Source organism: Geospiza fortis, unplaced genomic scaffold (assembly GCF_000277835.1).
Source record: "Geospiza fortis unplaced genomic scaffold, GeoFor_1.0 scaffold162, whole genome shotgun sequence".
NCBI lineage: Eukaryota > Metazoa > Chordata > Aves > Passeriformes > Thraupidae > Geospiza > Geospiza fortis.
This window is the reverse complement of record NW_005054316.1, coordinates 582,328-593,118: the sequence shown is the minus strand read 5'-3', so window position 1 is coordinate 593,118 and position 10,791 is coordinate 582,328. Positions and strand designations below refer to the sequence as shown.

Here is a 10,791-nt window from a genome sequence, read left to right as displayed (position 1 = left end):
TTAAATTGTATCACATTCTTTCTTTACACTGAGGTGCCTTTTATGCTTCCTAAAGATAGAAGATCATTTGATAACTTTTGGGGGCTGACATTTTCAGTTCATCTAAAATAGGGCTCCTTCATCCTCAGAGCCCTTCCTGGTATGGCACCAGCCCATGCATGAGGAGAAGTCAGTATATTCAGTGTGGCAGTCAGTTTCTTTCCTGTGCCCTCTGCTAAAGACCACGAATTGTACCACTTGCCATGTTTCATGCCAGGGAAAATGGAAGAGGAAGCACCAGGGAGCTTGACAGAAGTGTGTATCATATGTGTGCTGACACTGACACAAGCCACTAATTAAGTTCACTGACAGTTTCTGTAGATGCAAGTTGAATGAAGTTTTAATTATCTCTGAACCAAACTGGTTTGTTGGTCTCATCTTCTGTATTTTGGTTTTGATCAGTGGGTAATGCTCACCCATCCAGGCAACTTCAAGGTAGTGTAGCTGGCCTTCATTTGAAAGGTGCCACAGTGAGCTGTGCCATGCTTGTCTGACATCACCCCACCTACCAGATGTGCCTTAGCAGCCTCAGGAGAGAGGGAGGCCATAATATTTATAGTGGAGAGAACAAAAGCAGCATTTCCCTCCAACAATATGGCCCACACATGGGCATTGGAGGGCCCTGCAGTGCTGTGTTACATCCCTGCCCTCCCAACACTTGTGTTCCCAGGATCATTACCTTACCAGTAGGAAACTGGCACCCCATTTGGTTTCTCTGAGGAGAGTGGCAGCAGTGGTGCAGACCTGTAAGTGTGCTGTGCACATCTGCAGCTGCTGTGAGGCTGATGCTGGGTACAATTCCCACCTGTGTTGCCTCTCTTTTCTGTCTTCTATAGATCCATCTTTTAACAGATGGCAGTCCATGGAGTCCACACAGCAATAGCTCTAGCTGGACTGAGATAATAATTTGTTGCTCCTCTACTTTCTCTTTTTTTTTTTTTAGCAAGTGGTTAAATAGGGATAAAAGTTGAAAGGCTGTGCAGAATTGGGTTTGTGTCTGCTACAGGCATCAAAGGCAGAGTAACAGATGAGAATGGACTTTGAGCTGTATTCATTTCAGTCTCAGAGATGCTGAAGCTGTTGAATCAGGATTGTGTTACCCGTGGTACAAACCTGACTCTGACAAATAAGTCTGATATAATTATCTCTGACTCATGACAGTCATTACTGGGTTTGGTGAGTGTGAAGAATAGAAAGAAAAGAAATAATGAAAGTGTAACTTCTGTAGCACCAATTACCTCAAGAGTAAATCCAAGCATAATTACAGCAAATCCACATTATTCAGGGTTATACTGTATTTCAGTATGTGGATGCTTTCTAAATGCAGCTATTTTTTAACTGATTTTTATTCATAGTACAGATGGATTATTAAAAATTTTAACCGTTGGTTAACATTAGTATTTCTCATAATACAGGACTGTTAGCATAAACAGAAAAAAAAGTCCTTCTTTGGTATTTTCAGTTTAATTTGTTTTAAATCAGCTCAGAGTCAATGTATATTGGGAATCAGCATTGGGTATCATGGAGAGTAGGGTGTGATGAGGTTTGTTTTACTTTGAACAGTACTATTTAATTTGAAGCAATGTGAATATTTTGAAGTGTTAGCCCTGGTTTTGCTGTTATCCTAGGACTCATCATTTTTGGTAAGGCTTCTTTTCCTTTAAAGGCTAAAGGATAGAAGATTTTTCTGTGTTTTAGCTCTTCTTGGAGAACTTGTTGCTGCCTCCAGGCCCTGCATGCTCTTTCAAGTAACAGAGGGGAGCTGCTGCTGAGTGTGGCTGTGAATGAATGCAGAGCTTTCATCTTTGCTCCAAAGAATCTAGCGACCCAATTTCTGTTAAGATTTTCTGAAAGGCACCGATGTGCCTCATTCTATTGGGTGACGTATTTATTATTACTGCCCGAATTCCTGTAATACTGTTAGTGCTTAGTAACAGTTATGATGAAGAAAGCACCTATAATATGACATGCTTCAAAATGGTAATGGTGAATTCCCACACTATGTGCCTGTCACCGGGACCTGTCCTGGGAGGTATTGGCTGCCCTCCTTTTCCACTGATCACAAGGACAGTGTCCAGCACCTCTGGGTGAAAGCTGGTAGCAGAAGAATTACAGCATATTTTGTTATAATCTTTCCCCTCGATCTATGCATAAGAGCAGGAATTCTCATGGGTACAGTCATACAAAAACCTTCATGAGAGAAATGGAAATCGTCATTACAGTTCCCATGACACAACCCAAAGTAAGGTCAGTGCTGGGGAGTGATGATAGCAAAGCATGAGACCGTTGATGTGTTTGTATTTGGTTTTGTAGAGCACTCTTATGGATTTTCTTGCCTATTTTTTCCTGAAATATTCCAGAATGCTTCAGAATTCGCAGGAAAAACAGCTGCATATTATTCAGAATAAAATTGTGTCACGTCTTTAAGTATTATTTACCACACAAGAGCCACCCATGCTGTTATCAGATACAGCTGGGCTAGATATGTGTCCCTAGCAGGACTACACATTGTTGCCACAGGATTGTACTGAGCAGCTGGCAGGAATGTAGCCCAAGTAAACCTGCTCGCTGCCAGGAGGAGTTTCTCCTGTAGTTAGTCTGTTGTAAAGTCTCTGAGAAAAATCTTCCTTCTGTCATGACTCAGAGCTTACAGTAATACCCAAGCAGTGGCTGCAGTTGGGCGTGTTCATAACCACTTCTGTTTGCATGCATTCAGACAAGCCCTGTTGTATTACTTTATTGCAAAATGTTTGGCTGTGTGTTTGAAGAGGATGGGAGATGGGCAGGCAAATTAATTTAATATTTATTTTAACATACTAGCTCACTTTTTTATACCCTTCTTGGCTTTTGGCAGCTGACTATTTTTTTCTGCTTACTACCTAGAGGGTGAGGGGGTGGTACCAGCTTTTTCCTATTCTCCATGCATCAGCCAGCAGGAGATGCTATAATCCATAATGTGGTTTCCCTGCCCCCAAGTCTATTACATTAGAACAAGGCTTTGCTCAGTTCAAGAATTAGGAATTTCAAAAGCCACATGTTTCACTGCCCTATTTGGCAGACACAGGCTGAATAAACTTTCCTTGTGGTACAACAGAAAATTTTAATTGCCCTCTCATTGGTTACCACTTGTGCCCCTTCCCCAGTGCTGGTGTGTCCTTCCTCCTGCTTTGGATGGTAACATTAACAGCCTGATTGTTCGAAGGTACTACAAGAATGTAATTTAGGTTACTACAGCCTTCCCTAAAGGGTTCTCATTCTTCCTTTGTTTCTCTGATATGATTTTTGCTCTGTTTCATGTATTGCTGTTTCATCCTTGGTTTTCCAAGAAGTCAAGAGTTGAATTTCCAGCACCAGTAGGGTATTCCATTCATCAATGGTACAGCCTATGCCAAAGTATAGGAATTCTCCCTGAATCTTCTTAGCCTTGCCAAAACATAAGATTCAGTTGAGAGAGTCTTGTAAAAGACTTCTGATTCCATGTATAGAGGAGTCTGCAGGAGAATTGGAAAAGAATGTTGGATTGTAACAGGTACAAAATAATGTAATACAGAGCTTTGTTCTACTACCTACACCTATGACAAGTGGTACATGAGTTCAGTTGTAATGTCATCAAATTTAATTATGCTAGTCAGTGAGAGAAGCATTTTGCCATGAGGAAATGTGTCTGGCTTGCAGATACAAATGTCAGCAATGTGCTTCTCAAAATTAAACAAAAACCTGGAAACAGTTAACAGCTAGGAATTTGCCTAAGCAGCTATTCTTGTATCAAAACAGACCTCCTGTGAGAATTAAACTTTTATGCTCTCGTTACTTATGACAATTTCCCACTAATTTCAGCAAGCAGTGTCGTCACCAGCTAATGTGTAATGTATCTCTCACCAATGTAGCCGTTGGATGCTCCTTTGATTTTCTTATAAGTAATCACAGTCCAAACCCAGATGTTGTTACCTAGGGGGTCTGACACTGCACATTCTAAACTTGTGCAGCCCTTGTAATTCATGTTCTTGGGAAAATATATGTTGATGACCTCTGTTAATTTTCTTTAAAATTTTGGAGGCCGTTATTTGTAACTCCAGGATATGATACAGATTATCACATCTTAGTTTCATGCGGTTTTCTTAAACAGCCTCTGCAAGGATTAGAGGTCTGTGAAGCTTTCTTAATGAAACCTAAAGCCTGTAAAACTCAAGTTTCAAAGTCCCAAACTTAGATCAGTTTCACTCATGGCCATGAACTTTTAAGGGAATCTGGGATACATTTCAAGGAAGTTGCTGTCATGTTTCACTTGATGTGGACTTGTATGTTATTGAAACTGGAGAACACTAGCTGGTTTTATCTGAAGCTTAGAATTTTCCATAGGGCTTTACATCAGAGTTTTGGGGCTGAAGTAATTCAAGGGTAAGAACCCAGCTACAGCACACTAGTCAATCTAGTTTACATGACCTCTCGGGAATAGAAAAGCTGCGTACAGTCACTACTAAAAAAGTGATTTGAGAAATTGAAAAAGGCTATTTGACTGGGGGGCTCATTAAAATTAGCCAGCCATCAAAGGAAATAGATGTTTAGTCCAGCTATGATTTCACTATGTGATTGATTGGCAGTAAATCCAGGTTAACAGGCCACTTATAGTGTGGTCCTGATAAAGGAGAATCTTCCCTGGCTTAAAGAGAGTGCTGTTGTGGTATGCCTGTGCTACTGCTTTCCACCTCTGGATAGCAGTGTTCCCAATAAGCAGCAGTCTTGGTCCTTGTTTTCATGTGCTCTGAGAAGAAATGTCCAAATTCTGGATTTTTGATGAGGTTTGGGATAAGGTGTGCTTGGTAAAACGAATGCCAACTTACTTGAGCATCTCAGAGTCTGTTCCTTAGAAAGGGAGATCAGAGCCTAGCCTAGGCAGAGAACTTTAAAGTCACACTACAATACTTCATAAAGCCACCACTTCTGGACCAGCATTTCTCTTTCCAGTTCTTATTTATGTTCTTTTCTAGCGCTGAAACTGAGGGGAAAGATCAAAAAAATAATCTAAGTTCACCAAGTTAAAAAACATTTAAGCAAGGTTTATTTTCCTTTCAAATTAGCCCTTTATAAAGGGAAATTCTCCAGAGATTTTTGTCAAAAGAATTAAAAAAGAGAAAATAAAAAAAGCCTGGTAAAGGGTTTAAGTTACATTTCCTATAGACACAGCCTCCACTCTAGTGGTAGTGTTTAAGGGTCACTCTTCGTCCTGGCTTTGCAGGGATTCTCTGTATTTTTTTCTTTCACTGAAATTCCATAGACAGTAATTAAGGAACTGGAGGCCAGCAAGAGGTCAGCAAGCCTTCATCAGTGAAAACAGGGATTGTTTGTCATGTACAACACTCCCTTTTTTCCTTGTGGTTGAATAGAAGATTTGCTTAGAGCTGATGACTTATGCCTTTCTTGCAAGTTATGCAGCTAGCAAGTAACGGGGGGAATCAATCAGTGAGCAGAAAACAGCTAATTGAGTCCAGCATCACGCTTTCTTCTTCTTTACATATTCAGCGCTGGAATCAGAGCCAGTTTGGTGTCTGATAATGTAACTCGAGAGAAGAGGCATTTTGTGTGCAGGATTCAGAGCAAATTCAATACTTAAGAAGAAGTGTCTGCTCCTAAATTTTAGGGTTACAAAGCTGACAGCGGTTGAGGACTCGGGGGAAAATACTCGAAATTGAGCTTTAGGCCTATAAATGCCGAAGCTGGTAAGTGACTGAGCATGCAGCATGATGTGGAGAGGATGTGCCTCCTGTTTCAGAGAGAGGGAGAGAGAAAAAAGGTTTTTGTGGTTATTCTTAGGCACAGCGCAGCATGCATAGCTTTTCTCAGCTTTCCTTTTCCTTTCCCTGGGCTTTTAAGTTCTTTTCTGTTCTATTTTCCTGTCTCTGACTTTATCCAGGCATCTTTAATAAAAAAACTTTTTAAAGTTAGAATTGTTGGGATTTTTGGCAGATGGAAAGCCTGTTAGAAAGAAGAAAGGACATGTGTAGCTCTCCTAAAGGGAACAGCAAAGTCTCTTTTAAAACCGCATTTACTATAGAGCTTGTACTACTGAGGTGAGCTAGCCAGGGCTGGGGGATGTAATGTGTCTATGAATCTAAATGTGGTTTTTTGCCCCACTTTGCTGAACGAGAATTGTCTGATAGCGAAAAAGAATTGCAGCTTAAGTTCATGCAGGTATTAAAAGATTTTCTTTTCTCTTAGATGGAAGGTTTCCTAGAGATTTCAGTTTGGGGCTGAATTATTACTGGGCATAAAGTTGAACTGTAAAATTTTAACATCTCTCTAAATGGCTTTACATGGCTCATGTAAAAGTCGTATATGTTTGGGGTTTTTTCTGGAGCTGAAGCAAATTAATCAGTTATGATAGCTTTAACTGGATGTTGTCCTAGTGTTTCTTACACATTTTTATTGGGACATGGTTACCAAGCTTTGCCTGTTTTTTAAGGGCTGCTGCTATAACCCTGAAGTGTTTCCAAACATAGTCCTGTCGAAAGCCAGCTACTTACTTCTGGTTTACATTTTGCCATTTAATTCCAAGAACACTAATAAATGTTAGTTCTCTCCCTCTCACTCTCCCTTTCTCTCTGTGAAGCACTAATTCAAAGAGGGAGGTTAAGATTGTTATTTCTGTGGCGTGTGAAATGGGCTGACTGCTAGAGAGCAGCAGAGCAAGGCGTGTGCTCTGCCTCCCGAGCAAGCAGCAACAAAGAGCCTGCGTGAAAAAAGCAGGAGAGAAAGCAAGAAGGGTGCCAAGAGCAGAACTGCACAGAGCTCCTAGAATGTCAGAGTATGTGTGCTAGTTTCCTATTTGTTCCCGAATGTAAAGCTCTTCACTTTGATCTTACATATGAGGTGATGCAAAGCATGGCCTTTAGGGGTGCACAAGTCAGGAGTATTCCAAGGTGAAGGGAGGTGAGAGGTGGCAGAGGGAATTTATTTCTTCTGGATTTGAGAGCATCTTCATTGTTTGTGACCACATTTGTTTGCAGTGAAAAGCTGAGCAGTGGGTATGGGCCTTGGCCTCTCTGTAGTTTTCCAGTCGTGTGGTACGTGGTGCCTGCAGTCCTCTGCATGCAGTTCTTGGTATTTCCAGCTGCTGTTAATATATTCCCCGTTTCCCTGCAGTCCTTCGCTCGTTCGTGCAGCCAAGCTGTGCGAGCTGGCGGGTTTCCGCGCCGTGAGAGCATCGCAGATGCGGGATGCACTTGCTCCAAGGCGTGGGGAGGGCGGCTCCGCCCGGCCAGCCCCACCAAGGGGCCCCGCGGGCTGCGCCGCGTCCCCGGCAGCCCGGCCGAGCCCTGCGCTCCCTTCAACCAGCGCAGCTCTGTGCCTCGGCTTTGGCCAATTCGCTATGGTTTAGGGCTGCGGAGCCAGCTGTCTGCAATCTGATGTAATGTTGCCCTGGAAACCAGAAATGAAACATTTAAGCATTCACCACAGAATTACTACATACAGCATTAGCCAAAGTAATTAAAAGTTGAGCCATATGGGCTTTCGGATGGAAAAATTTGGAGCAGAGGAGATGGAAGTCAAGTTGTTCCTATTTGCAGTGCTGCAAATCTGTTTGTTGTCCCCTTGAGGGCACAGGGAGAGGCCTGCCTTGGCTGTGCACAGGGGGACAGGGAGCTGGAGGGGCTCTGGCTGTTTTATCGGCACATTAAGGACACCGAGGCTTGGTCTGGTGGAAGAGCCATGTGTCAGGGCCAGGAGCCATCAGTGGACAGGGCTCAGCATGGATTCCTTCAGTGCTGGAGACCCTGAGCATCTTGCATACTCATCCACTTCATAACAGACCACATCTACCCTTCTGCAGTGCCACAGTGCACTGGAGTGCCTGTGAAGGGGGAAGAGACCAAGAGGGGGCTGGCAGCTGGCTACATCCAAGCCCTGTGCCAAGGCCTTGCTGCTAGATCTGTCCAGGAAGCCATTTGCCCAGCCCACCATGCTTTGGGGACACTGGGGTAATTTTCCCATCTGAAGTCAGGGACAGCTACCAAAAAAAGCAACTCGGTCACCATGAAAGGGGGGAGGGTAGAGTGGGTTGGAGAAGTCAAAGGATGGAAGTTCAGTGATTTCAAAATATCTCAGTTATGGCCTGAATGCTTTATATTTCTGTTTTCTCTTTAATATCAGCTGAAAAAGAAAGCATTACTTGAGCTGGAAAATTAAGCTCTGTTTCCCATGTGCCAAAGTGGAAACTTTTGATAATTCCAAGGCCTTCCTTAAAAAGTTGATTCAAAAACAGGAAGTGAAGAGTAACCCTTTTGAAAATGCATGCATTTTCAAGGAATTGGCATTATTTGACAATATAGTTTCCCGAGCAGCACCACTGGTATGGTTGCAATTTTTAGGCATTTTTGCATAAACTTGTTGTTGATCCTTTTTCACTGTAGAAGATTTCTCTGTCACATGCTACCTGGTATGATAGGAATTAGGATTCTGGAGGGAGACTGTCTTTGTCTTTCATCTACCCATAAAGCATGACCTGTTCTCACCTACCTGCGAAGCACAGGGGATAGAAAGGATCTGTTGCTGCTTGTGGAAAACCCTGGCTCAAAAGGGTGCTAGGAGTCCTGAAGCATTGGGGGAAAGCAGCTGGCACCTAATTGTGATTGGACTTTATTTATTTTGGAGTATGGTGAGCACCCTCTGTACCACCCACTTGGGTTTGAGTTCAGTACCTTGCACTGAGGCTGTTTTGACGCTTGCTCTTGCTGTGGTACTTGTGAATGCAAGTGTCAGATGTTTTAAAAGCTCTTTCTTTGTTGTTGTTATTGTTGTTGAGTCTTCATAACTCTGAGGGGGCACAGTTCCTTATCAGATAGATATCAGTGGTGCAAAGCAGGACTAGCTGTTTATTCTTCAGTGAAATCCTGGGTGGGAGGACCAGGTGTGAGCTGTTCTCCAAGTCTTACAGAGCTCACAGTTTCAAAAACAGTAGTCTTGCAAACTGAGGGTGTACAAAAAGTAATGATGGAAAGCAATCCCCTAGAATAATTGCATTTAAAATAAACATATAATGAGTGCAGAATGTGCATGATGGTTGCTTGCCAGGATGCACTTAATGGCCCAAGAAGTTGTGACTGAACTTCTTGATTACAGTCAATAATCCATTCATCATCTTATCTAAATGTGTCTGTCTTGTTTGACATATCACTAAGTTGTCCTAGGCATAATCTCTGAATTAATGCTCATGGAGTTGCTTAATTTACTTCATGTAAACAACCCGGGTACTCTTTACAGTCCTATTTTTCCCAAAGGAAGTTTATTAATTACCTAGCCAGTCTGTAACCACAGTAAACACACTTGTGCAATTCTTGGATGATGTATTGACAATTCCTACTTCCATATGTGGTCAGTTTGGTATTCTTCCTTATTTTGGAGTAATGCAAAGTTCGTGGGAAGCTGGTAATGGACAGTGCCCTTACAGAAATTTGTTGAGTTTTGCTCTGGTGTGGTTCTGGGGCCCTTGTGAGGTGCATGCCTGGGAGGTAGGCTTTCAGAACTGCTCTGGCTCTGTCAGGCACTGTGTGTCCCTTTGGAAGCATTCCAGTGCAGCTGCTAATTGGTGTCCTGCCCCATGGCATCTGCATTCAGTACCTCATCCTGGTGTTTAAGTGCACTACAAAAGTAGAAAGCATTTTTATATTTGGCCTCTCTTATTCATCCTCCAGATAAGCAGACAGAATTTTTGCTGGGAAGAGAAGGGGGTGGCTTTTTTTTTGTTTGTTTGTTTGTTTTTACTTGGCTTGTATCTCTTGGGGATCTTTATTTTTAAAAGTTTAATTAAGGAGAAGGAGAAAAAAGGATGAGCACACTGTGGAAACCCAGATAGCTGTGCTGACAGGAAGTTGCATGAGGGTTTTTAGAGCTGACCATTAGGAATGCTGTGAATTGGCTGGGGCTGTGAGTGCAAACAAAGTAAGGTATACGATCCATACTGCACTCCAGCTGGAGCCTGTGCTGTGTGCAGGAATGTGCAGCAGCGCAGGATGCCAGGGCTGTCCTGGCCAAGCCCAAGAGCCCTGCTGGCCTCCTTTCCTCTCCCTTCCCTGCCCTTCCCCCCGCCGCCTTCCACATTCTGAACTGATTAAAACAGAGGAAGTAGCACGTTGAACATTGGATCTGGCTCGAAAATCGAAGTTGTCTTCTCGTTCACAAGGAATGGATTGTTTCAGCTTGTTGTGTCACTGCTGCTGGAGAGAAGGGAATTTTTTTTTGTCTCTGTAATGTTTGATACTTGAGGGAAAACAGCTGGAACTGAGCATACTGGATCAGATGCAAAATGAAACGGGATGCTGGGGAATATGGACTGCACTGTATATCTGAAAAGGTCAGAGTTTTCCCTTGGTCAGTGCTGGAGGAATGCTCTGTCCATCTTAACTCGAGCCTCAAGAGCCTTAAGGAGGAGTGTAAGGAACAGGGAGGAGGAAGGGAAGATTCTGTAGCTGTGGCAGTCTGTGAGTGAGGCAGATGAGGTCTCCTCCTTCCTTTCCTTCCCATCCCTTTCTTGTGCTGCTGTTTTTGATTTTCTGGGAAGACTGGGGGGGGAAAAAAGAGAAGTCGTCAGTGACAGCTTCAGTTTGAAAAAGCTGTTTATAACCAGGTTTAAATAGCGAGTTCTGAGATGCCAGACAGACCAGGGACTGACTAAACCACGGGAGCATAACTGGTATGGTAAGAAGAACCCTGGAAAAGAGCCCTGCCTGAAATATACTGGAAGAGGACGTGGAAGTA

The 10,791-nt window shown here is 42.9% G+C and overlaps 1 protein-coding gene across 3 annotated transcripts in view; it reads left to right on the top strand.

Moving 5' to 3' along the window:
- The window catches only part of SASH1 (SAM and SH3 domain containing 1), a 122,250-nt gene that overhangs the window by 78,681 nt on the left and 32,778 nt on the right, over window positions 1-10,791 (top strand). Inside the window, exon 1 of one of the 3 annotated variants that reach the window (XM_031056233.1) lies at window positions 5,670-5,756. The exons of the other annotated variants lie outside the window; for them this stretch is intronic. Coding sequence (XP_030912093.1) covers window positions 5,745-5,756 — 12 coding nt within the window. The 5' untranslated portion in view covers window positions 5,670-5,744. Of the gene's footprint in view, window positions 1-5,669; window positions 5,757-10,791 lie in introns of those variants that run through there. 3 annotated transcript variants of the gene reach the window in all.